The sequence below is a fragment of the Notothenia coriiceps genome, unplaced genomic scaffold, assembly GCF_000735185.1.
Source record: "Notothenia coriiceps isolate Sejong01 unplaced genomic scaffold, NC01 NC01_scaffold00023275, whole genome shotgun sequence".
In the NCBI taxonomy this organism is placed as follows: domain Eukaryota; kingdom Metazoa; phylum Chordata; class Actinopteri; order Perciformes; family Nototheniidae; genus Notothenia; species Notothenia coriiceps.
In genome coordinates this window covers 160824-188753 of record NW_011355976.1, presented here as the reverse complement: position 1 = coordinate 188753, position 27930 = coordinate 160824, and the positions used below count along the sequence as shown (strand labels likewise).

The 27930-nt window shown below is 40.8% G+C and overlaps 1 protein-coding gene across 4 annotated transcripts in view; it reads left to right on the top strand.

Annotated features, from left to right (window-relative positions):
- Positions 1-27930, top strand: part of hsd17b14 (hydroxysteroid (17-beta) dehydrogenase 14) — a 51462-nt gene that overhangs the window by 2092 nt on the left and 21440 nt on the right. For 3 of the 4 annotated variants that reach the window (XM_010781475.1, XM_010781474.1, XM_010781477.1), the window contains exons 2-11: positions 1718-1835; positions 2795-2920; positions 10077-10232; positions 11191-11343; positions 12976-13235; positions 15282-15387; positions 15502-15628; positions 16968-17201; positions 17960-18154; positions 20779-20913. In XM_010781475.1, coding sequence (XP_010779777.1) covers positions 1760-1835; positions 2795-2920; positions 10077-10232; positions 11191-11343; positions 12976-13235; positions 15282-15387; positions 15502-15628; positions 16968-17201; positions 17960-18154; positions 20779-20913 — 1568 coding nt within the window. In that variant the 5' untranslated portion in view covers positions 1718-1759. Of the gene's footprint in view, positions 1-1717; positions 1836-2794; positions 2921-10076; positions 10233-11190; positions 11344-12975; positions 13236-15281; positions 15388-15501; positions 15629-16967; positions 17202-17959; positions 18155-20778; positions 20914-21108; positions 21548-22299; positions 23756-27930 lie in introns of those variants that run through there. The other variant, XM_010781476.1, reaches the window with a different exon arrangement.

Here is a 27930-nt window from a genome sequence, read left to right as displayed (position 1 = left end):
TTGTGTCACTTCCTGTCTGTCTGTCTGGCTTCGACATGCCCGGCTGTAGTGCTTAAGCTGCTGTCTAACGGACATATTTGGCACAGTTTTAGTATTGTAGAAAGAAAAAAACATTCATGGTCGAATTCAATTTCAAAGTTTACTAAAGGTCATAGAGGATGAGTGACACGGCTTGGAGCCGGACCACACGTAAACACACAAACAACACACATGAACATCGAAGATACACACACGCACACATGTTTGCTCCGACAAACAAAACACATGCGCCTGCAAGTCTCTCTGCGTAAAACTGAAATTAGTGCAAGGAATGTTCACCTTCGGGAAACGTATTGGGAGGGCGAGGGAATATGAGAGGTTCGAGCTGCGAACCCTCATTAGTGGAATGGAGGACTTATTTAGGTAATTCAGTTTAATGCTTAATGAGAAACAGGTTGGAATGGGTGCAAAATGCAGACTGGCGTTGCATTGCATTACCTGGCAGTCTGCCCCTTTCCGGGCCTGTCTGTTTAGATTTTCTGCTATGTGCGCTGTTGGTTCAGAAGCTGGGTCATTGTCAGTTTATAAAAGCAGCTTCAGACACTGCCATGCAGCCGTCGCCATGCGCACACACACTCTGCTCGTCTTGTTTACATCATCTGCCCCGCCGATCCCTCTCCTCTTACAGCACCTCGCTCTCTCCCTCCACAGATCACCTCTCAATCACTCGTCCTCGCCTCCTTATCTGTCCCCCTCAGTGTCTCGTTACAGGACTCCATCCACCTACAGCGGCTACACTTTCATTCACTTGCCACAGAGCCCCTGCAGTCTGGATGTCCCCGGATTAGACATTCAGCCTGGATAGTGAATGATCTATTTACAGTTACGTCTTCCTTCTCGGCAACACAATCCACACCTCCCTCTGTTTTGAGTTTTTGCACTTATCCACCCCACCGACCTCCTCCACATCCCCTCACCCCCTTCTTCCATAAGCCATGTTTTGTCCCTTTTATTTCAAGAGGAAAAATGTTACACATTGTAAACTTTAGTCACTGTACAACACCCCGCAGGATTGGATTTCAGAGGCAGACTTTGTGTTTGAACTGCTCTGGCAATTAGTAGAGGATAGACTTACAGCGCACCTACTGCACAATGGAGGCACCAGCCCAATTGTACCAGCCCCTGTTCACGTCCTGCCCCTCTCCATCTGTCACCCCTGTGGGACTGTGTGTGTGTGTTAGTGTGTTGCTTTGCATGTGCATCGTGGTTTGAATTTTAGGTATGCGTGCATGTATGTTTGTTAGTGAGGTGCTTGTTACTAAACCCAATTACTAAATGGCAACACTTTTCTTTCAGTACACCAATCCATCAGCGTTTTAAGCTTGAACAAATAATTCAAACACAATTAAATGCATTCAAAAGTAGGTTCAGGTATCTCAAAGGAGTCATTAAGACATTAAAAATGCTGCCTTTTGTTTCCCAAAGCGGTCTAGCAGTGTGGTGTTATTGTTATATTTCCCTGACCTATATGTTTGGGAAATGCATTGTCTGTATTCTCTGTAACTCAAATTTGAATAGCCAAAGTATGAGAGTAGAGTTTTTATCATTCCAGGTGTAGCCTTATATCAAGCACTTATGCAATGTCAGTAAGGGAGAGCGTTTTCAGGCTCATATCATAACAAGGAGTGTTTTATGTTTTGTTAAGTGATTTGTATTTACATAACCAATTTGCCTCAAGGTGATTGGTGCTTCATACAACCTCCACTGTTGCTCGCTTCGGATGAGGAAAGTCCCCCATCGAAAAAAAACGTACAGGAAGAGCACCAGAGGAAGGATCTCTTTTCCAGGGCCGACAGGTATGCATTTTATGTGTGTGTACCATGGTGTGTACAGAATGCCCAACAAAAGTTACAGAGAGAGAAAGAGGAAATGGGGGAGGCTGATTCTCATTTAGGGTAAAGTCCGGATCCAAACATCTGTAATGTTGAACCAACCGAACTTTAACTGGACAAACATGGAACGCAAGAATGAGGCTTAGTAGATTCAGACTGAGATCAAACGGGGACAAAGCCTGAAGTGCTGAAAAAATATAATAAACTCACTAAAAGTTAAAAAGCTGAGTTTAAAGTTGGGATTGAAAGGTCTCAGCAGTGTCAGACTGTCGGATGTCTGTAAAGTCACGTCGTTATATAACTTTGTATTTGACAGTTGAGAAGCCACGCTCATAAATCAATCCTGGCCTCCTCATAAAGCCCAATCATAGGCTGGCATTCCTGCACAGAGTACAGACAGTTAACGTGTGAATGTATTTCGGATTCTGTTTACTGATATGTCATGGTTCATGGAAAAAGCTCGATCCATGTAAGTACAGTATGTACCATGGGCCTCAATTCTGGCCTCTCTGACTGACACTGATATCTGTCAAAGGATCCCTCAGAGAGGCTACTGTGCACACTTCTCTACTCAGTGCAGTCATAGCGCCCTCCTGTGGAAGGGAGGTTGATCACGACACCCCCCCCCCACCATCAACACCATCCAATATGTCCCAAACTCCCACCCTCCCCTGTTTATGCGATACTTTTTTACATAGGAATACATTTCTGAAATCAATTGAGACTAGTATTCTTATCTTTCTTCCTGCCCGCATATCAGTGAGCACAAACAGTATAAATAATTAAATAAACTGAGACCTGGGATGGAGAGCATGCTAGTAAATGAGGGAGAACGAAGGGAGGGAGGGAGGAGAGCAAGGGTGAGATGGGGTTGGGGGGGCTCAGAAGACCAAGCTGTTGTAATAATCTGCAAATTTCCTCAGATGACGCAAAGACTTTGACTTTGCCAACCATCCCCTCTCCCTCTTCATCTCCACATCTCTCCTCTCGTCTGTGTGTCTCTCCCGATGCCTCGCTCTCGTCGGATGGGAGACAGCGACACACAGCAGGTAAGGCTGTTTGCCTTCTGGTTGCCCTCCCCCCCCATATGCTCCCATTAATTTAAAGCTGAAAGATGATGATCGCCTATGACAGCACTGTCAGATTCGTTAGTCTCAGGGTCTGTTTTTCATTGCGATCAGTCGTTATTATTGTGTTTTCTGTTGCAGTAATTTCCATGAGAGTTAAACTATTGTTGGTTTTGGAAAGTTAACTGTCACCTCTTAAATCAGATGTGTGAACATGTGGTGGGCAGTCATATATTAACAGTTATCGGCATTGTTTGAGCATGCTGTCTGCCTTGAGGGTTTTCCAAGGCGTCTTTTGGCCAAATGAGAAGATAGATTTACTGTACGGAGGAAATGAGCTGTGTGAAATTCAGTCCTGCTGTAGAGAAAAGCAATGGTGAAATTGCAGCAACAGATCAAAAAGAAAAGAAAGGAAGTGAGAGGACAAAGGCAAACGTTTATAAATAGCAGAGCTTTGTGAGGGTGAAGAGAGCAGATGTGATAGACAGTCTGTGCTTAAGGAGTTCAAACAACAGATTAATACACTCAGATTATCGTCAGCGGGAGGGGGGCGGGGGGGAGTGTGTGTGCATGACATGTGTGGATAGATGCAGGGTAAAATCACACACACACAAGCTCACAAATGTTATCTCTTACTCACAATCCATGTCCACCCCATCTTAAATACTTACATCACACACATACACATCTGTGTGTGTCTCAAATTGTGATGAATGCTGCTTTTCATTGTTTCATATCATTGGACATTAAGGTTCATGGCTGCAGTTTTATCTCTATTGCTGTGCAGAACATTAACATGAGTTAATCAACATTTCATAAACGTAATAAAAGTAATTTGATAGTTAATTGTCATTATTTTTTGGACGATTAAACGTCAATATTTTTCTATGATTTAATATCACTGGCAAATCACTAACTTTGTGTTTTTGAATGTTGAACAGACATAAAAGAACATTTCAAGATGCCACATTGAGCTCCACAAAGTTGAAATGGTTGTTTTGGAATCCTTCAATAATTAATATAATTAAATAACTCATTTAAATCACACCAGTCTTTGCTAAGAAGGGCCTTTGCAAACATTTGTTCACAAAAACGGTTGACAATAATAATCCAGTTTAAATTTGATACTGAATCTGATTATCAAACGTAACTCTATTTAAACAATATTGACTGACAGATGATTTAATTAACTTAATTTGAAGAACTATAGTTTTGGCCATGACATAACTAACAGGATTGTAATAGTAAAACAAACGAGTTAGGTTATCTTCTGCAAGCAGCAAATACCTCATGAGGCGTTAAAGCATGCCAAGTGAGGACACACATTCACCCTCCCAGTAAAATCTGATGCACTGAGTAGAGTCCACTTCTGATTGACTCTGACCTTCACTAAGAGGGTTGATACACACAGTTTAACTGTCCTGCTGCAGTGATCTGGTAGAGCCATGCACCAGACACGTGTTTGATGGCAGTCGTGCATATGTTGAAGGCATTAGGGGCCGCTCTCCTTTGAACTGCATGGATCCCCAGATGTGTGTGTGTGATAGAGAGAATGTGTTAATTTGCATTATTGATATTTACATATAGAGTGAATTAATTTCAACATATTGCATACTACTAATAATACAATTTTGTCGAGGATAACCTCACGAAATTATTATATTGTTTCAAGCTCTAGTTATCATTGTAAAGCTGCATTGACCGTCCTCATCTCCCTCTGCTGAGCGAGGGGAGGATCGGGGGGATGGCGGGTGAGGATTATTTCTCGATCCCTTTGCAAAGCTCACACCAAACAATCAACCCTTGGAAATAATCATCTGAGACACAGTTACAAATTCACACACAAGCACAGATGCCTTTTTCTTCTTAAAATACACATGTTCTATCTTTTCATTATAATACTACTATAATATAAGCCTCTAACCTCTAGATGAACTCAATTCAAAAGTCGAGTTTGTATCTACTGACAGCACATAAACGGGAATCCCACTATTGGTTTGTATGCTGTAAAAGTTTTCCTAGTTTTCTTGTAGTGTCTAACAGTCTTTAATGATATAAAACATTGCATTTAGGCCTAAAACCAACAATTGAACAATTCTCCTTTTCTCGTTAATTTGTTTAATTCATTGATTCATAAAATCGATGAGACGCAAAAAAAACTGTGAAACTGCCCATCACAGCTCCCAAGAGCCCATTTGGCATCTTCAATTGTCTTGTTTTGTTAAACCTAGAGTCCAACATCATTGATATTCAGTTAATAAAATATATGACGTATCCATGCAGCAGATATTCTCCCATGAAAGTGCAAACAGAGAATGTTTCCCACTATTTTTGCTTGGAATATTACTGAAATCTATTGGCAATATGATTGCATGCTTTGGTTTAAGTAAGATTCAGAATCCTGATGTATTAATTCAATAATTTAAATTGCTAAAACAAACATCCGACTTATTAATCGCTGTAACCAATATACTAAATAAGTACATAAAGATGACATGCAATCTGTCAAACCACATTTATAATCTCATGTTGATTTATATCACAGCTATTGAACATTACTGTAATGTCGAGGTTTAGATCAGACAGATTGCAAGGGAGGGGGAAGGTATAGAGTTAGCCCACGTGCATCTGTTTGATGTCCTGAATCGACATCAGCGATTGGCTAGTGAGCCTGGGTCAACAGCATTTAAGCAAGCACTGAGATAGTTCTTCGTGTTCTGCTCTGATGGTACGTGTTCCTTCATCTTCATCATCTTGGGCTCATTTACAGTAATCAAAGCTTGCTCTTCAGGGAGATTAACTCATTCTATCGACTGCCGCTTTTCCTGGGAACCATGAAGAAGAAGAAGATAAGTAAGTACATTTCTGTATGTGGAGACTGATTGTGATGGTAATCACACACTACATAGGTCACCATCTACATCTGATGGATTACAATGGTGTTTACATTGAGGACCCTGATGTTTATCCAGTCTGCTCCTCTCTAAAAGTCTCTCTGGGAGATGTTCTGTCTTGCGCCTGCATCTGGCCCATGCTACGACATCACTTCCAAACCAGCTGGAGTTACTTCCTTGTTTCTTAGCTCTGAGCTGGACTCACTTTGAAGTCCTGCTACCTTCAGCTCTCATGATCAACATGTGTTTTCTAAGCTTTCTCCTAGCGACCAGGCCTCACTTCAAAGGGGAATGCCTCCTGGTCTGCAGATCACTGGCAGACCAGCTATACCTGTGTCATGTTTCTACAAAAGCCAGGATTTACTGTAAGCGCCCTGACCAAACAATCTGAACCTGCTGACTTTGCTGTGTTTTATTAAGGATGCTAAGCTGTAATATGATGTAATTAGGCGTATCTATAGCCAGTTGTTCCTCTCCTGGCTGTTGCTCTGATACTCTGATCAGCATCTGTTTCCTGTGTACCTATAAACTGTACTTGGGTAAGCACTTTTCAGGCAAAACATTAGAAACTAAAGAGTTGAATTAAGCCCTACAAGGTTGTAAATAGTTTCAGTTTTCCTAAGTTGAACAGAGCCACCAGGACAGCCCAGTAAGAGCTGGTTTCTAGAAGCCAGCTACATTTTGTCTTGAGACCTCTCTGACATCTCCTGGAGCAAGAAACTAATCTGTCTGTTGGGAAAGGAAGAGAGATTTACAGAGTAGTTTCAGGTCCCTGAGTATATCCTTGCAGCTAATACTCCTCAGCACATGCTGTTGCTTCATTATTTCAGTGCCTCCATCTGACCTACCCATAAACAAAGGTTTAATATCCAGATTTCATTGCTGGAGAGGACGACAATCATCCTTATTCTTTTTCTGCTTCTAACATGTGACTAGGCTTAGATTGCTTTATACATATATAGTATTTGGAAGCTCAGGATTTGCATAGCCAAAAGTGTTGTCCCAAACAATGCTAACCAGCCTTCAATTCCTCTCAATTTCACCCACCAGGTTTTGCCTGACAGATTTACAAAACCTTATCAAACCTTAAAAGGGTCTGATCCCTGTAGTGATTTAAATCTTTAAACCTTTAGTTATGATTATAAAAGAGACATTTTGAGTTCATTGTTATTTAAAAAAGGGGGAAGATGATAATATTCCCCATCCCACACCTTATTAGACAGCTATACAACTAAAGTGTGTGGTCAAGTGACGTTACCGAACAATGTTCATACTAAGAATGGCACAAGGATTGAAAAGAGGATTTGTAAAGACTATAATATTGGAACACCCTTCCCCCTCCTCTCCTCCGTACTTCGTTCAACGGGGATTATATCTTTGAAATTGAAATTTAGCAGGACATTCTCCGCCCCCAAAATATACAATTTCAGATCATACTGGCAATCCGTCTTTGTGTCCGGATCGTCGACTGTTGCAGAGACTATAAAAGGGGACAGATATGGATAGGGTGCCGAGCTGAAAGTGTGACAGCAGACAAACTAGTAGGTAACATCTTTGTGTTCCCACTTGTCTACTATCATTTTGTAGGCAACTGTATTTTTACTGCTGCATATAATACCGTTTGCTCAGATGATGAATTATAATCATGTCTGATTGCAAATGTCTCACTGAGTCAGAGTGTTTGTAAATCTGACATTCATACATCTGACAAGGATTTGGCACGGCTTCGCTGCTCTCAACATGTGTTTATATACGATTAATGTTTGGAGATTGTTGCGGTGGGGTATCCGTTGAGAAGAAATGTGTATTGCACTGACAGTGAACACATTCTTAGTGGCTGAGTCTTTCTTTGGTGTTGAAGGTGATGACTTTGCCTTGGAGGACAATTTGATTGGTTCCCTAAACTAGACCTTGTCTGATAATTAACGGTTGTCAGCTGTTTATTGGAGACCCGTCCCTTTCAAAGAAGCGATCTAGCTTTAGGGTTACTGTTAAAAAATGATGGATGTACTTCCAAGTGCTAGAATACTGTTGATATACAGTAATATACACTTCTGATATTCATGGTGCTGAGTTGCATTTTGACAGAAATCATACTTGAATTTCTTCAATACCAGATTATCCTTTTTAGCAATGCCAGTGCTTTGGCTTTACGTTTGGCAATGCCGGTCAGACGCGCCACCACCCTGTTCCATACGGAAATACCTACACTACTACTGGATGGGTAGCAATGACATTTTGTACAAATATTCTTGATCCCCAGATGATAAATCTTGACTTTGACATTCCCTGTTTTTTAACAATGTCTCACCATTTTTTGTTTTTTAATGAAATATCTTTTATATTATTGGAAGGATTGCTGTGAAGTAGGGTGTAGATATTCACATTTCCTAAAGCATAAATTCTAATGATTTTACCCAGGGGTGTCCAAACTTTTTTCACAGAGGGCCACATACAGAAAAATATACGAAGGGCTGGGCCGCTCACTAGAGGTAAATTGCCTCATAAGTTATAAGTTAGAGAAATCAATCAAATGTCGGTAAATGATGGACCACACAGTTCTCCGTAGGGTTTCATTTATTGTGTTGGCAGCTCATCCCTTAAGACAGGAGGCTCAGATTGCTTATGATAAGAGGAAATATGAAGGGTATATTTCAAGGTTGTTATGTACATTTATTATTGTGCTTTTTTTCTTAACTAATATTTTTGAAAAATGTTTTCAACTTTAATTGACTGAATTTATTTGAAAATAACACATGAATATTATGTTATATATTTGAACATATATATTTAAGAAGTACAATAGTAGATGTTTAATTTGTGGGCCATATTTCATTATACTTTTAGAATTGGCTGAGGACCGATAAAAAATGGTCCGTGGTCAATATTTGGCCCCCGGGCCGTAGTTTGGACACCCCTGATTTGACCAATCGCTTGAATTTGATTTAGTGGCCCCAGCCTGACAAAACTTTCCTAGACAATGTATAGTATTTGGAACATGGCAACATAAAGGTTTGTCAGTATGTTGGTTTGTGAACCAATACCTGCAAATAATGACATTGCAATATGCCTCTGCATTATTTTAGGTTTAGGGCTAATTAGAAAATTAAAGCATGCTAACACACAAAAACCAAGAGGTTCTACACGGTAAATATTATACCTGCTACACATCAGTGGGAAAGCGTATTAGTAACTATGACTTAACACAGCTGCTGCTTACATTAGAATCATAATATGTTGCAATGACTCGGCCTAAGGGCATTGCAACCAAGACAACAGACTTCCAGTAATAAGAATGTGCTCGTTCATACTTGTGGCTGGGTGGCATGTTTTGGATAAACCTACAGAAAGAAAGAAAAAACAACTGCCCTTCTTCTATTACACAGTTTCAGCTGCAGCACAAACAACATCATCGTCTTTCACATCAATTCTCTTTCGCTCCATCCCGTTTACATGAAAGCTATACTCTGCTAGTGGTTGAAGTCACAGTCGTGACAGAACACAATTTATGTGAAGGAGTCTTGACTCAATCCGGACGCTGTGTCGGTTGTTGTCCATTATCACAGTACATGGGATAAACAATCAATTGATCTAGCCAACACATTGTGTTCCTGATCCTGTACCCTACACCGGTTGGGTCGGGCTGAACCAGCGATAATCTTGTTCCTTCTTAAAGTCTACTATTATGGATTTATCTAATAAGTAACTTTCACTTTGACCCGTCAGTCAAAAATGTTTGAACGGCCAGGGGCAACATCTCACGACTCCTAATAGGCCGATTATTTACCTGATTCATTGGCTATATATCTTCCTTTATCAGCAAAGTACATATTGTCTAGTATTTACATTCCTGCTGTTTCCTTTTAGAGAACTATAATATATTACATCTCTTGAGTTATTTCTTCATGTCCTGTTTACCATTGCCTTCTGTGTTTGCATTGCTTGCCGTCATGCTTATTCACTTCCATTAGGAACCTAAACCAAATGCTGCAAGGACATGTGAGTGAGTGGTAGTTATACCCAGTTGTCCCTCACCCACCTTTCAGAGCAGAATCAGCCAGCCGAAATGGCAACAATTTAAATCATCAATAACTGCAACCAATACTAAATAAGCAAAGAAGTCTTTAAACAATCCAATGGATAAATCAGCCAGAGAAGGGTGCATTATTTAACCCACACTGAATACTTTGCAGGCCTGCATGCTTAATGATGTTGAAGCACATACCCTTCCACTGTCTCCACAGACAGGATGACGAACCAGTCGAAAGCCAACCAGTCCAACACAAACAAGAAGGAGAAAGAAGAAAGCCAGCGAGATGACAACACAGAGGTTGCATATAAAGAAGCAGGCCACTGCAGCCGCAACTCCCACAACCTGCTGCTGGGACTCACTATTCTGGGTATGCTTGGACTCAGAACCGTACTTTTCTATCTATAATTACATTATTTTGTGTTAAAATGCGGCACATCTTCACCAGCTTGTGAAAGATGGATTGTAGTTGCTAAAGATAGTTTGAAAGTTAAGAAACAATGCCTCACACCAGCTTTTTGTTCACATATTTTACCATCTCATATTTAATTCAATTTCAGTGCGGTTTTTTGTTGTTGAAAAAAGCAGAATATGCACTCTAGATATACAGACTCATTTTCACAATAGGCATATTTGGCTCGTTTCTGTTTTTAGTCTGACTCTGTAAACACTTTGGTATGTTTCTGCATAGTTGTATGCTTTGTCAAAAAAAGACCGCCGCAAAGTGGAGAAGAATGTTATTTTTGTCTGTCATCTGTCACCAAGAATTGAACCAAAATGTAAACCTGTTTACATTACAGTGAAAGTTATCATTAGTCAGAGGACTCTTACATTTCGAATATTAAACAGTTTTCTTTTGGGGGCGGGGGGGAGAGAAGTTGAGCAGTAGATTTACTTGAAACTAAGAAAGGGTCTATCAATATGTGGTTTATAAAGACAAAGTTGTAAAAATGACTGATATTGGAGGTTTATTTGCATAATGTTTTGTATTTATTCTGAGTACACACAGTAGCGACTTTTAAAAAATAAATGTTGTATATTATATGATGACTTTTAATAGCTATGTGTTTTTGGTCCAAATACATCAATCTTATCCTGCTTTCAACAACATTATATGTGTTCTCCCCTCCTATCGTCTACTCTCTTTCCCTTCTCTCCTCTCTATTTCCTGCCTTTGTTTCTTATTTCTCTTCTTTTCCTCCTCTACCCTCCTCTATTCTCTGCCTCCCCCATATCCTCTTCTCTCCTCCCTTCTCTTCTGCGCTCCTTTCCTTTTTACTTCCTCTCCTTTTCTCCTACTCCCCTTCTCTCCTCTACTATCTCCTCAGGTGTTATCTTGGGATCGTTGTTTGGGACGCTGTTGCGGTACATGAGTGTGAAGGACTATGCTGCCCTCACTATGATTTCCTTCCCTGGAGATATCCTCATGAGGATGCTGAAGATGCTCATCCTGCCTCTAATCATTTCCAGTCTCATCACAGGTGAGAATGGAATGTTTTTTACCTTACCTTACCAATCTTCGACAATGTTAAAGGATACCCAAGCAATAGACTCTGGGAACATGGGACACTGTTATCCAGGGGCGCCGTAAGGGGGTGAAAAGTTAGGAGGATTCTAAGGGACTGACAGGGGCCCAAACTATTTTAGAACATTAATAAAAAAATGTTTAAAGAGCAACTTCCAGGTTAAAGACACCTGTGAATAAATTTGTAGGAAAATGATGAATACACTAAATTTTCAAAAAAATATACAGAAATATACACTACAGTGATATCTGGCGTCGTTTTTGTAAGAAATGTTCACTTCCGCATAAAAAAGCCTCGGCACGTGACCTCCCGCGTGTGACGTAACACGGGGGACACAAGGGGGAGAGCGGCCGGTGTAACCTATTAATAAACATGGATCCCAATGCTAGTTTCGACACAGAAGAAGTTGAACATGAATATTCGAATGCATATGACGGACCACAACCTTATAATTATGAGCCTGCTAGGCGTCCAAGAGACCAGGAGCAGCCAAGGATTAGAAGAAATAACGGCCATCGGAGAGAAATTGAGCTGTGGTGTGAGGAGAACCAGTGGAGAACTGGGCAGAAGAAAGGTTGTGGAGCCTCCGTTGATATGCCGTTGTAAATGGCTTGATGGAAAGCAGGTGTGTAGTCGGGGAGGGTGCACAGCTGATTGCAGCAGGTAGCAGGTGAGTGGATGTTGAGCCGGGAGCCAGGAGTGACAGCCACCACGCACACACAAACAACACAGACAGGGGGAAACAAACAAACACAAAGGAGACGGCTGGAGCAATACAGCCACCACAGCGTTACCTAATGCAACTCCACACTACGTCTTACGGTGCCGTGTACCGGAGGGGAGAGAGAGAGAGAGAGAGAGCAGCGAGATAAGTAATACGGTTTCCTGATAAAGCTGTGGAGAGTATGTGCTGCAGGGAGGTGGATGCACAACGCACCCAGGAACGAACGCTAGCTCCGGTCCTTTTTACTGTGGACTCAATGTCCTGACAGGCTGGTATTTGTGCAACCTGCACAAACACAATACTGCACCATGATCACAAATGGTGAAATACAATGTAAAACTACCGAAAAATACCAGCTCACTAAAACACATCCGCTCAACTCAACGCAACTACTAACTATACCCGCGGTCAGAGAGCGGAGATGTTTACCCTTTGTGATGTAATATGACGCTTTTGACGTATGACCTTAAAAAAAGCCGTTTTTAAGAGCAGAGCTCAAAATTGCTCCTTTCCCTCTGAATTCCTGCCCTTATGTATCGTAAAACATATCAAATCCTACATTCACTTTTTTAATTGTAATTTTCAAGCAAGTTTAAGCATAAATGTAGAACAAAAAAAAACTGCAAGATGCTCTTTAAGTAACCAATGTGATATCTTTTCATGGGGCCCAAAATCCCTGACGGCGCCCCTGTTGTTATCACAACACAGACCTGTTCTTATATATCATGATAAAGCTAACACAGAAATAAGTATCTTACACAAACAATGTTAGCTAACTGGGACAATTAAGGACAATAGTGCACACGAGTAACATGGTTTGTACCTGATGAGAGTACACCCTGATGATGATCTGTCTCTTTAAGGACTGGCTGGTCTAGATGCCCGCTCCAGTGGCAGGATGGGAAGTAGAGCCATGGTGTACTACATGACCACCACTGTAATCGCTGCCATCCTTGGGGTCATCCTGGTGTTGAGTATCCACCCGGGGAACCCAAAACTAAGGGGGGGTGGCGCCACAACCTCCTCAGTCCCGAGGAACCCGGAGGTCAGCAGTCTGGACGCCTTCCTTGACCTGCTCAGAAACCTGTTTCCTGAGAACCTCGTGCAGGCCTGCTTCCAACAGGTAGCCTCAGCTTCTGAAATGAGTCTCAAACGGTTTTCCTACTCTAGCTCTTTATTTGTGAGCGCACACATCAAAGTAAGAATGTAACAGATATAGGTTAAAATTGATAAGTTGCAAATACTGGCACAGCACAATTGTACTTCTTGGTATGTCATGCTATTAATACTGTCATGGATTTTACTTCATTCGTGATCAAACACAAATACATTGACATTTGTTTACAATAGAGAGGTTTTCCACTTTAATTTCCAGTAATGCTAAAAAATGTTAATGAGCCATCATCCAAATTTATTATATTTAGTTTTTTCAGCAGTTGACAAAAACGATCCCACCACAACGTGTAGTAGTTGTTATGAGGCATACTTTCTTGAAAAATTGTGGGAAATTATCCCAATTATATATATTATATGCAAAATTCCTATACGTGCTTTGCATTAGTTTCGATTAGAAATACCTGCTCATGTGAACCTGAAAAGTTTGGTCTATAAAAAGTATTGACTGAGCAGTCTCACAAAAATAAAAATAAACAACAGAGATGTAAACAACCTGTGATTCTGCCTGTGTCAGGAGTGAATCAGAGCATGATTTGACACAATTAGTGTTGACTTATAACCAAATAGCAATTTATTTGTACATGTTACAGAAGTGTAACCTTTAAAGTGTAAAGATTACCTTTTTACATAATGTCATTACAAGTAAAGCCCCTCAAATTAGGCAACATTGGATTTACTTTTCTTTTCATACAAATATATATTTTACTGTAGTTTAACGGTGGGGTAGGTCAATTTTGGAGAAACCAGCTCGAGTGCGCTCCAATTTGAAAATACACAGCCGGAAAAAATCTGCCACTTCCTTACAGAGCCCCTCCTCCAAAACACACGAACGCGCACATGACCAATGAGGGGAAGAGCAGGTAGACCAACTGGAAAAGCACCACCATTCAAAAGCTTTCTGATGCGGGTCTTGAAACAAACACAGATGAATTTTTTTATGGATTTTTTGTCAAAGCACTTAAGATATTCATTGCTATCGGGAAGTTAAGAGCATTCGATGGAATATAACAAAGAGTGTATCTCGAGTCGGTTTCTCAAATGTACCTACCCCACCTTTAAATAAAACAGCAAGATAACAAAGATAATATTTGGCTCACGTAGAGAATATGGCATCTTTTGGGACATTTTGTATATCTAACTGGTAATTCAATAAATAATTTCTACATTATAGAATGACACACATAAGCATAGCTTGAAGTGCTTAAATGATGAGATTATATAAAAAACAATTGCAAAAAGTGAATTGTCGCATATGATCCATTTAAGTTTTGAACACCAGCTAAAAAAAGGTTTACTGTCTGAATACCCAGTTACATTAAAGGTTTGTTGGGTAATGGTGGACAGGACAGGGCTACTGTTCGTCCATGCTGATCATTTTTATACGGTAATCCAAGTCTCAATCATGATGCGACTTCTTCTGTCTAAATCAACACCCCCCCCCCGCCTCTCTCTGCGTGTGGGTCTGAATGATTACACGTGGTTTTCTGTGTTAGACTGGGTGAGGGTCAGCCCTTCTGCTAATCTCTTTGCATCTGTAATGCTACATCTTTGTTAACCACTGTAAGGCATCTGTTGGTGGACAGGGAGCACTGCTGAGCACCAGCTTATAGACTTCTTCTTCTCCCTGAAGTCATTTCGGTGTTCTCCCTTTTTCGTTCTTCCTGTCCTTTCTGTCTGCATCTCTGTTTTACTGCATCTTTTGTTTGTACTCATTGGGGATCCATTAAAGTCATAAAAGGCATAATAGCTTTTGCAGGAAGGAATCGTCCTTCCCCTTTTAACCTTCTTTTCTTTCTTTTCTTTATTTGAGAATCTCTTGTTCCCTGTTTTGGCTTTTTCTATAAACACAAATCTGAGTGTGTTGTGCCGCTGCCAAACTTTCATTCACTCACAAAATATTGGTTACGAAATCAGGGTTTTTGTGAAATTGAGCTTGTGTTGGTTTAATTACATTTGAAACCTCTGATCAATCTAAATGTGGTTCTACCTCCAGGTTCAAACGGTGCTGAAGAAGGTGCCGGTTATGGTAGAAAACCAAACTGAGCCCATCATTGAGAACAGGAAGAAACTGGAGTACAAATGGGGCATGAACGTCCTCGGTGAGAGGATGATTGAACTCCTACCAACTTCTTCTTTCAATTGTTTAATTTGACTGATGTTTGCTGATTTGCATTGAGAGCTGCTACTAACATGCTGCGTTGTGTCTTTCTCAGGCTTGATCGGCTTCTTCATCACCTTTGGGATCTGCATGGGCAGGATGGGCGAGCGAGGGAGGGTCATGTGCGAATTCTTCAACATCCTCAACGAGATAATCATGACGATGGTCTCCATAATCATGTGGTCAGTATTATCTCCCCCCCTGTGTGTGTTTGTGTGCGCCCTAATGCAAGCATGCACAACATGTGTCTCTGTTTTCGTTAATGAGGGCCAACGGCTGCGTTGCTTTGACATTCTGGAAATACCACACACAGAGGTCAGTGACAGTGATGGATAACGCATACACGAAACATATCGTTGGAACGAGAAGAAGTGTCAGATATTTAAGTCAGAAGAAAAGAAAAAGGAAGAGAAAAAGGAGAAGGGTGTTAGTGAAGGACACGGACAGATGGACAGCCAGAAAGAAAGAGAAGTCTTCATTGGCACATGCTGTAGTCCATGGTATGCTGGGGAGTAGCAGGAGCCGGGGCCCGGAACAATGTTGTGGGCTCCCAGGGGAGACGGGGTGGAAGATCTCCAAACTGTAATGGATCCACCGTCGGCAGAGGAGCCACTTGGCAGCAGAGCTGAGGGTGGGAGGGGCGGCTGGACGAGGAAGGATGCATGTTAGAGCATGTCTTCTGAGAGCAGTGCTCGCCTTGACGCTTCACAGGACACTCAGATAGAGAGCTTAGTGGCACTCAGCGCCGGGGAGGGAGAGGGGGAGCAGGGTAGGCGGTTGGAAGAGAAACAGCAGGATGCTTGTGTTGCAGCTCTCCTAGGCCATTTACATGTGCAGCTGGACACCAAAGGAATTGTGTCCTTGTTCGTATCACTCACGTAGTATAAACAGATTACTCACAAGCCTATGGAGCTTGCCAAACACAGAGTCCAGTGTATACAAAAACACGTATCATACAAGGAACACATCCATCAAATCTATACACGGCATACTCCCCCAAACAACTGTCACTGAATGCCAGGCTCGGGGTTCAGCACGCAGCTGACCTGGGGGAGAGCAGGCCGCTGTCGGGATGGGACCTCTATTGACTTAAAGGGGAACTCCGCTTTATTCAAACATCCCACTGCGTTCTGGAGTCAGGAAGGGGAACAACTGTGTCAAGTGTTTCCAAAGTTAAAAGTGTTCCTTTGACAGTGAATAAAGATGCATCAAGTGTTGTCTCTACATTCAGACATCTGACCATATGACCAATGGATTTACTTGGGGGGTTAAACTTCAACGGGGTTAATAAATAAATAAATTGCATGTGCCAGGCAACATGTTTTTTTTTTATATTGAGTCTTCAAAAAGTAATAAAATGGTTAAACTCGTTTAAAAAAAAAAAGAAGAAGAGAAAACATAAGTATTATTTTGTAAAGTAAGGATGCTAAATTAGCAGTCAGCCTTACAAATAATACAACATCAATCATAACAAAACGTCAATCATTTCAGCTCTGGTGTGTTTTCTTCACTTGTGTTTAGGTACTCTCCTTTCGGCATTGCCTCCCTGATTGCGGGGAAGATTGCGGCCATCGGAGACCTGGAGATGGTTGCCAGGCAGCTGGGCATGTATATGGTGACCGTCATCGTCGGCCTGTTGATCCACGGCGGCTTGATCCTACCTGCTATATTCTTCACTATCACTAGAAAAAGCCCCATCACTTTCTACTCTGGAATCTTCCAGGCTTGGATCACAGCTCTGGGCACTGCCAGCAGGTAGGACATCCTGCAGCAAGCGTGCGTTTGTCTGTGAGGAAGTTCTCTGTTTGTGCATGTGTTAGCGACATATGTGTCACATATTTCTTTTACAACATCTTTTCCTGGACAGCTGCCGTACTTTTTCTGTGAATGAATGGCCTAGCCTGCAACTCGCTTTCAGCTATTTGGGTTGAATCTGAAATGGCTGAAGGCAAAACGTTGTATTTACACAGACAAACCAGGACAGATACATGTGTGTAAGCACAGGCTATCATAGACAACTCCATATCAGACAGATTCTGTGTTGTAAATGTCTAAGCCTTCGGATTAGTCCTCACCAGCTAAACTGGCCCCGCTGTATCCTGCCTGGCTTGGCTTGGCTCGGCCTGCCTGGGAGTCTGAACGCTGCTGAACCAACTGTCATTTTGGCACATTACTGAGGCTCTAGTGAATATGGATAATCCTATCAACGTTTTCTGTAATGATATTATGACCCGAGCCTAGCAGGGACAGGAATCAAATTCCTTTAATTCGCATGTCGCAGGACTGCAACAGTGGCTGGCACCAGCTGTTAGGAGGAGGCTGTCAGCCCACTCATATTTCCACCTTGTGTCTCTACCCTAACTTCACCCCCTCACCTCCCTCCTCACCTCTGCACTTCTGTCACCACCTGTCTACATATTTGATATCCTTAAGCAGACACTCTGCTCCTGTTCTTTGTACATCTGCACCTTTTTTTTTCTAACTTGGCATCTTGTGTGGCCTTCTTCTCTCAGTGCGGGAACGTTACCCGTCACCTTCCGCTGCCTGGAGGAAAATCTGAAGATTGACAAGCGTGTGACTCGTTTTGTGCTGCCCATCGGCGCCACCATTAACATGGACGGCACTGCGCTGTATGAGGCTGTGGCAGCCATCTTTATTGCCCAGATGAATGACATCTCTCTGGATACGGGACAGATCATCACTGTCAGGTGAGACACATGTTGGATGTCCTTCACACACATGCCTTATGTTGTTTTCGTTTTGACTAGGAACTTCGTTTTATTTAAACTTCTGTTTATTTAAGTTTTCAGGACAAGCATGGATCAGTGTTTCAGTTTTTAAGTTTCAAAGCGTAATATAAATACAGGATATGAATTTAAAAACCTCCAATGTCAAATTCTAAAGTCTCTATGGGAAACATCAAAGCAAAGCAACAAAAAGCAAAAAGATATTTCTGGATGACCAAAGATTTTTCAGCCACAGAAATCTTTACATCCATTCATGTCAACAACAGTGCTCTGGTCAGGTTAACAACAGGATTTTCTTTTCTTTTCAAAACAAACATTATATGTATTTAACTATTACAAGTGAATGTGTATAAAGATACATAATGCATTGGCGTTATCATACAAGTCCAGTTCGAAGTTTTTATTCATTTTGTTAAGTCGAGTCTAAAGTCATCAAATTTAGGACGTTGAGTCTGATTCGAGTCAAGTCATGTGACTCCGGCCCCCGGCTCTGGATCTCGCTGCTGGTCACTTCGTTTTTCCAGGGGTTGAGGCCCATAAATGTCCTGAACATAGTAAAGTAACATAATATGGGCAGAGGTCCAGGTAGATGCACAGACAGGTCCATATTTCTAGTGAGTAATAAGTGATGATTGAAAGGGTTTATTTTAGTAGTTTAGGACAATTTGAAGTTCTGATGGTTAATTCTGTTGATTTGAAAGGGCAACAAGATGTGTAAATCCAAGTTTCATTGCAACATTCCTGTTTAAACAAAATCCCCAACACATTTTCATATGACTTGCACCAGTTTGAGACATTGTAATTAATCTAACAATGCAGGGATGGAAGACAGCTTCAGACTAAAGCAGTAAGAAAGTAAGAAATTCCCATTTTTGAGGTTTCAGCAAAACATTTATGTCTGATTGGAACCAGACTTTTTGCGGTAGGGGTCTATAAATGATGCCTAGCTCTTAGAACAACCAAATTCCAAAATGATTTTATTTGAAGGAATTTTGTTTCATCAGTGGTGGTATATTATAAATCTTCTGTCTCTAAAACGCGATGTTAATTAGCACGGTTTGTCATACAGCATTAAGATGTAAGGCAGAGCACAAATGAAGATGCAATACACGTCGCGGTTTGGAGCCGAGTCCAAACAGGCCTGCAGTCACATCTGGGGCCAACGTGAACTCATAATTCCTCTAATTGCAAACATGTCACAACATGCAGCATTCTTCTTCTTTTCTTTGATTAAAACATGTAAAAAGTGAGGAAACATGAAGACGTGTGTTTTTGGTAATCACCCTCTTTCTTATTCAGATCCTGCTTTCATCCAAGCATTGCAGGAACGATGTAATCAAATTAACACATTTGAATACCGGGTTTGAGCTGTATGACCAACATAACCACAAGATTAAACCACACATTACACACTGTGCCAAACCTGAAATTGGACATTTCAGATTGAAATGTTTTAATTTTGACAAAATATGAAACAACTCACATTCTGTATGTAATGGAGAACGTTGAAAAATATCTACTATAATGTTAAAGTAACCTTTTACTAAATCTATTTGACCCTTTAACAATCCTATAGATTATAACTGCACTGGCATGTCTCTTTTAAAACAATAATACTACAATGAATAAAAGGATTGTGCTTTTCAACCGCTTTTTCTAAGAAGAATACAAGAAGGATATCCTGTAGAATCTCCAAAGTTCTGAATATATGATTGTCGATTCTATTTAAATAAGGTTTTTTAAGCTGACATTTTTTTTCTCACATCAATTTAGTTCCATTTGTGCTTCTTTTAAGTTGTAAATGATCAACACCACAACAACTGGGCTGTGCGGTTATCGGCATAAGATAAATACACAAAACTATGAAACATGAAATGAATTTGCAACACATCATGGATTGCTAGTTTGATGATTAATACCATAACACATAATGTCAGCAGAGTTTAGGAACTACATAACACTTTTACATCTTGCTAGCAAAGGATTTGCTGTTGACACCAATTCTTACGCTTGTGTTTTCAGACGAAAAACATCCACATAAACAAATCCTCTGTTGACACAGATGTGTTAGTGACTTTCACTGTCAGTGACTGTGTTCAGAGGACAGCCTCACTAGAGAGCACAGCACACGAATCAGCCTGAGGATTTACAGTAGTCACCTCTCAGATCCCTTCAGGGCTCTGACACACTGGGTTAATTGGAGTAATTGTGTGTATTGGCAGACATTCAGCTGACTCGGCATACAGTATTGAGTCAGCAGTGAAGGAAGTTGCTGAAAAGCAATTACAGAATAAATGATTTCCAGCACAAAGTCTGGCATTTTTGATTCAACAGCTTCACCATGGGCGGAAAATGTTGTTCTGGTTTGCTCCTGTCGCAATGCCTGCTTTAGAATTTGTTTTACTACACACTAAAAAGGATGATGAGTAACCAATAATTTCCTGTCACGCAGACACAGAACAACTGCACGCATGTTGGTTTCCTGCATTCTCTGTGGTGTGCTCCAGCTCAGCATCTGAATCAAAAAATGTTGGTCAATTTAACGACTAAACCACCCATTTTTTTTTCTTCTTCTCCCTCCCCAGTATGACTGCCACCCTGGCCAGTGTGGGGGCTGCCAGTATTCCCAGTGCTGGGCTGGTTACCATGCTGCTGATCCTGACCGCTGTGGGGCTGCCGACTCAGGATATTAGTCTGCTCATTGCTGTCGACTGGCTGCTGTGAGTCAGGTGTTCGGAAATGTTGGGGGTGTATAAGCGTGTGTCAATAACAGGAGAAATGACAGCTCTGCTTCAGTGCTATTTCAGGTTTAGTTAGTAGCATTTGTGAGAGATGTTAAAGGGTTTTGGCTATTCAGCCTATGGTGGCTCTCTGCTTTCCCCCCCCGCTGACAATGTTACTGTTCATCTACCCAGTGACAGATTGCGTACCTCCATCAATGTGGTGGGCGATTCGATTGGCGCGGGGATCGTGGACCACTTGTCCAAGGCGGAGCTCGCCGAAATTGACGCAGCAGAAATGCTACTGCTCCATCCAGAGGAGGAGCTCGATTTCATCCCTCCTCCACCGATCCTTACAGAGATTGACCTGATCGACCCTTTCAAGCCGCCCAATCTGCCCCCTCGCTCCCCTCGCCCTCCCAAACAAAACAACCACGGCCCCGCTCTGTCCCAGTCCCAGCCCATGAATTACTCACCTTCCCGTTCTGTCCGATCTCCGTCCCCGCGCTCCATCCGCTCTCCCTCTCCACGCTCCGTCTGCTCCCACTCCCCCCGACCTTTCCGTACTCATTCACCACGCCTTCCCCGCAGGACGGAGGCGGGCTACTGCGCCCTGCCCAGCCATGACAACCAGGTAACTACCAACAAACTGCTACTGTTTTTAATGCTGCAGAGTATATGTTCATCTGTGATTTAATTATAATTTGATTATTTAAATTAGCCTTTTCTGGATTTTGGCCTTAGTTGAAGAACATGCATTAAACTCACACAAATCACCACATGTCCTCATCTGTACTGTATGTAGGTTATTATTATGTTGCAGTGTTAATAAGTAGTTCAACACTTAACATCAACACTAAAGAGCAAATGATTAAACGAGAAAATCATCTGCAAATTCGGTTGATTATGAAAATAATCAATTGTTTGCAGTCAGGCGTATTATTTAAGATATTTACCTTAATTACGTCAGACTGTTAATTTAGCTAACTAGGTCAATTATAAAATAATGGATGGATGGTTTCTAAGTCAAGATAACTTGATATAGCTTCATGTGTTCACTCCCATAAACAAATTAAGCTATATCAAGTATATATCTTTAAAAAGGGGTAATCTAGAAGACAGGAAGTTTAACATTTTGATTTCAGGTAGATATTTGTAGATAGTTTGTTCAAATATTAGAGTATTATTGCTTAACATTGGTAACATGGTACGTTTTAGCATGGAGCACCAGTCAGCAATCTACCAGAGATAAAAGGAAGATGTATTTTTCTGTTATTAAATCTGTCCAGACCGTGTTGTATTTCTTTAACACTTAGCACATGTATAAAATTCACTTTTCACTCAGTAGAGTCTACATGATCTCATTGTGTCTCTTTGCCCTCTCAGGTTCCCACAATGCATCGGACCTACAGAGAGAGGGAACGGGATCGCTTGAGGCGAGAGAGTGAAACCGAAGAGGACGAGGAGAGAGAGAGGGTTTTGGGTGAAGTGAGCGACGGCGAGGAGAGCGATGACACTGCTTATGACCGGAGGCACGCCATGCCGACCAGCGACCTGCCATGATTGGATTTTTACTTCCACAAAGCCCCCCCCATCAATTAGTTTCTGTTTTATGACTGGACAGTAGACTTCTGGCTGGTTACATTGCTACTTCTTAGATGTATTTTGAGTTCTCTGCTCTTCATTAGCAGAACTCTTGGATAAGTTATCGACAAGCTCCCTTTGAGCTTAAAACAGATAGATATTAAAATGTTGAGAAGGCCCATAAAACCAGGTCTGAGACTTTTGCACTTTAGCAAATTTGAGTTTAAATTGAGAGTTGTTTCCCTTTTACTTGTGTCTCCATTCCTGTCTTGATTTGTCATCTCATAAGCAAACTTAAAATGCTCCTGTTTGTCTGAACTTCCTTAAATGCGCTTGATAGGAGAAAAAAATCTGCTCTCGACTAGAAGAGTGTCCCGGTGTTACCAGCCTTTAACGCACATCAGTGAGTTTTTACAGTAGTTCATCTTTTACCATCTTTCTCTTCAACTTTTATTTTCCTGGCAGAAGTGGAAATTATTTAAATCAAAGGAATAGTTTTACATTTTGAGAAAAACACTGTCTTTTTTCCTAATCTCTGTAGCAAAACCCACCTACCAACATCTCTTAAACTCACTATGTTTCATGCCAAATCTTGTTTGTTTAGTCCATAAAGAAGGATACGACTGTTACAAACTGGTTTGGCGTCAATGGGTTCCATAGAAGAAATAGATCAAACATTTTGTGGTAGAAATGTAAAAATATTACACTGGATTAAACAAACCAGATGTGACGTGTTAGTTGGTGAGCTTAATATATGGTAGTAGGCTGATTTTGTCACCCCTGGACAAAGCAAGGCTTTTCTCCTCTATTTTAACTGCTGGCTGTAGTTTCATATTTATCATACAGACACGAGAGAGGAAATGTCTAATTATTTCTTTAAATTACCTCGATAATACCAACTGGTTCATCTAAAGAGATATAAAACCAGCAGACATTATTTTTATAAATCTTTACCTTCTTGCATTTTCTTCCTTGGTGCTCTTCTTGCACATCACCCATTACCTTGATGTTAATATTGTATTTTTATTGTTGTGGTCTGGTCTCTGAAATGACGAGTAATAGGCAAGATGCTGTTTGGATTTTGTTGTTATTTGAATTGACTAGTTTTAATCTTGTTTCATTATTCTTAATCGCTGTAAAATAACGTCATCAGTCTCTTCCTCCCCACTGAGCATCTCATTTTCATTTTAAATTCATCAACTGCCTCCCACCATCCTTGAGTCTTAACTCAGATTCACAGGTCCAGCTCGTGTGTATATTGTAGGTAATAAAATCCTCGAGATTTATTTAAAATTACTGCAATTCCTTTGTGTTTTTCTCTTCTGCTTAAGTAACTTTGTTCAATCTGCGGAGGGATTTATATTCGAAAGGGGACACACGTCAGTGTTTGGTGACTAAGACGCAGGAACAATCCTGCTGACAATATATTATTGGATGGGAAAGTTGCAACAGACACACATGCACACATGCACACATGCACACATTACACACGGAGCTGCGCTTACAGTACATGTTAATGAGACAAAGACACACAGAGATACTAACACACTTAATCCTCTCAAAGAAGAGTTAGAGATGGGCGAGGCAGAGTGAGGGACGGGAGAGGAATCGGAGGGCGGCAGATGGCCAGAAAGACGTCAATCCTTTTCATTCTTCCCAGACAGCATAAGGGCACTGTGAGTAATTGCAAACAGGACTGACGTTAGCTTCGGGTCCCCGCACGTCAGAGAGGAGAGCCAAGTTAGGTGGAGGCAGAGGTGAAGTGCTGCAGGTCAGCAGAGATCCGTAAATACCACAATGTGTGGAGGTTTGTCTGAACATTCCTGAAATTCAAATGTATGATGTTCAGATAGATCAATGGAGCGCAGCACTAATCTGACCTGTTGCATGAGAGAGAGCTCCAACACATGACGGGAGGAGATCGCACCATCTGAGGCAGCAGGGGTCAGCAATTTAATCACTGCAGCCATCAGCATCGAGACGAGAGTGTGCATGTCCAAGTGTGTGTTTGTGCCGGTTTGGGTTTATAAGGAGCCTCATCTGCTCCAACCCGAGGCCTGTTGTCTCTATTTTAGCGGAACGCAAACATATTCCTGAGAAATGTGTTATTTTTATTGCCAACAATGAAAGTTTTTGACCAAAACTGTTAATGATTACGTTTCAGCGCTACTAACAATGTCCTTTTATAGCTTAATCCGACAATTGTTTTCTCAATAATCATTTGACCTATTAAATATATGAAAATGTATTAAACATATGACGTCAAATACCTGATGTAATCACATGAGTTTCATCTGTGACTAATTAGATTTTATAAGTCTATAATAACTTAGTCAAATTAATGTTTTTATAACATGGAATGCAGAAAACATAATGTGATCATATGTCATAAAAAAAAAAACATAATTATTTCAAGAAGAAAAATGTCACATTTGGTTACTTTGAAGTCTTTCATGTTACATGACTGTTAATTAAATCCAGTGGAAGCAGCAGTGACACAGATGTCCTGGTTTTAAAACACAGTCTGACATCTAGAGGCAGGATCACTCATGACACGAACCATAGTGCAATATGCATATGACCTATAGATGATCTGTACTATTCAATATCTTTTCTGTTTTACTGACAGGAACCAATATGTAAAGCATCCAGCATGTCTTCCCTCTGATACTACTTTTACATGCCTCATCTCACGCTGATTTAACATGTGTTTACATTTGAGCACACATCATCACATTCTCCCCGAGTCACTGCACAAAGTCATGTGGAAGGAATTCAGAAATTCATGACATGGGTGAATCAAATATGGTCTTTATTAAATAAAGTGAGACATCCTATATATACATATCCTCAGCCACATCGGTCCTCAAAATATATGCAGGTCAAACCACATCCACACTGTAAAAATCACTCGCTTATAAAATATGTTATATAACCACTTTGGCTTTTTAAGGTAAAACTCTATACAACATGATTTAGAAAAAAACATGTATCTCCTTACATCGTTTAGTTTGTTGGCTGCAATTGTAATTCTTTAGTTAAAGGTAACAAACACACAGAATTCACAAAGAAAAGTATCAAAAACTTCCAAAATGTCTCTGCTGGTTTATCCACATTATCATTCATCCATAAGCTTTATTGCAGAACACCATTTCGTATTGTCATGCCTTCCACCACGGTTCGCAGCAAAGTATGCCTACTAATAAATAAAGATTGAGATAGATGGACAACATAAAGGAGGATTACTAAAAAGAACTGGTCTGAGCTGGTCTCTTTTTTCACTCAGAGGCACAAACATCATAGATTTGATTTTATAACAAGTAGTAAGCCAGTTATATTTTGATAAATATATAACTCTGTATTTGGAGCTCTCTTGGGAGTCTGAGCAGCAAATATAAACTCTGATGGAACAACTAACCCCTTGCTAATTCAAAGATGAATAAATACTTTTTCTAAATTAAATTAAAAATATTAAAAAGTAACACATAAGGAAGAGATAGGTGTGGTGTAGCGAGTTGGCAGAAGTGTATTTAAATAACCGAGAGGTGTCAGGAGTGTTATAAAGGCTGCACTTTACATCTGCTTGAATGTGATTTGCTGTTAAAAGTCAGCTGATGAATCAATACATGATTGGAATCAGCTGAATGAAACTACCAACAGCCAATTTCTTAATGTACAGATGGAGAATTTTTTATCATATTAATAATAATAATAATAATACATTTATTTTGGGGGGAGCCTTTCATAACACCCAAGGACACCTTACAGGGCATAGGGGCAATATAGGGAACAATTTAAAACAGGAATTAAAACAGTGGATTTAGTGAAGTATCAGCCGGGGTAAGACAAGACAAACAACAGGAAATTGACTACAAAAGGACACAAAAGGACACAGGTTACAGATTATAAAGAAAATGCCAGTTTGAACAGGTGGGTTTTGGGTTGGGTTTTGAATGTTGTTATGGAATCAGACTGTCGGTGTGTAGTGGCAGGGAGTTCCAGAGTCTGGGAGCCGAGCAGCTGAAAGCTCGAGCACCCATGGTTTTGAGGCGATAGCTTGGGACGGTGAGAAGTCCTACGGACGAAGAGCGGAGGATGCGGGAGGGGGTGTACTCCTGAAGGAGGTCGGTGATGTAGATGGGGGCAAGTATTAATGACTTTCAATAAACCTGTCCACATAACATTGCATAGTGTAGGCAGAAGTTAACTGTGGCAATTGAATATTGTCATTAAAATGTAAAGCCCAGGCGTTGAAGGCGGTGAGTACTATCGCTATCGGCCTCAGATCATCAGAGTATAGTGTTGCTCCAGAAGTCAGAAGTGTCAGAACTGGACCTGATATCAGTTTTCCAACCATCTCTCGAGGTTGTATTGTAATTACACGGCTGGTATTGAACGTACAAACTGGATTCATTCCAACTACATGAACTCTGTCACCACCACCCTCCATGATGGGGAGCGATTTCTTGTTGTCACATCAGCAACAACGCAATTATTGCGTACCACATTTATACCCAATAACTCCATGACCATTCACAAGCGTCATACGGCCAACTGTAACCCTTACTGCACATTTAATTCTTATTAAAGAGTATGTGCACAGCGGCAGTTCAGGGCATTGCATTTACGGCATCAGACTAATTGTGCGGTTAATGGAATGTCCCTACATGGCACACTTTATTTGTCCACAATACAGTAATAATGACAATCAATAAACCGAGAATTGTATAACATATATGTTATTACTGCATCATGATAATAAGTGTTGTATGTCTCTCCTTGCCCAAAACATGGGTTCCCTAAATTATATTTTCCTTGCCTAAAAACGAGCGAAAAGAATGCAGAAAATGCTCACCTTCAAAACTCTCTTTTTTGTTTTAGTTGATCAGTGCAGTGTAAAATAGTTGTATCTAAAGAGTCTTGATATTGTGTCTATAAAGGTAGGTTTTTCCCAAAAACCTCTAGGAAGGGGTTTAAGGACGATTACTATATCATCTTACTATTTATAAAAAACGGTTGACAAGTCAATCATGCAAAATTCTGGATTGTCGTTCTTTAGCCGTTACACGATATTTATCTGAGCGTATTTACCACGGGTTAGGAATGTAAATTACTTTTCCAAACAACAAATGTCAGTTATCCGTCGCGTCTGGAGATCAAAAACAAAGTATAACCTTTGCAGGGGTGAAAAGCAAAATTCATATCCAGAATTTGGATAGACATCAAAGAAGCGAGCAGCTGGCGACGATTGGATCTAGTTAGACAATCGAGGGCAGGAAGCCACTCCTTTTGGACGCACCAGCAATTTAGGTACCAGACATAGACATTCAAACGGCAAAACCATATTCAAGTGTGCAGATTCTTGGCATTAGGGCAGGAAAGTATCTAGTATACTTTGGGCCAAAGGTGTAATATAATGAATGTGACATCACT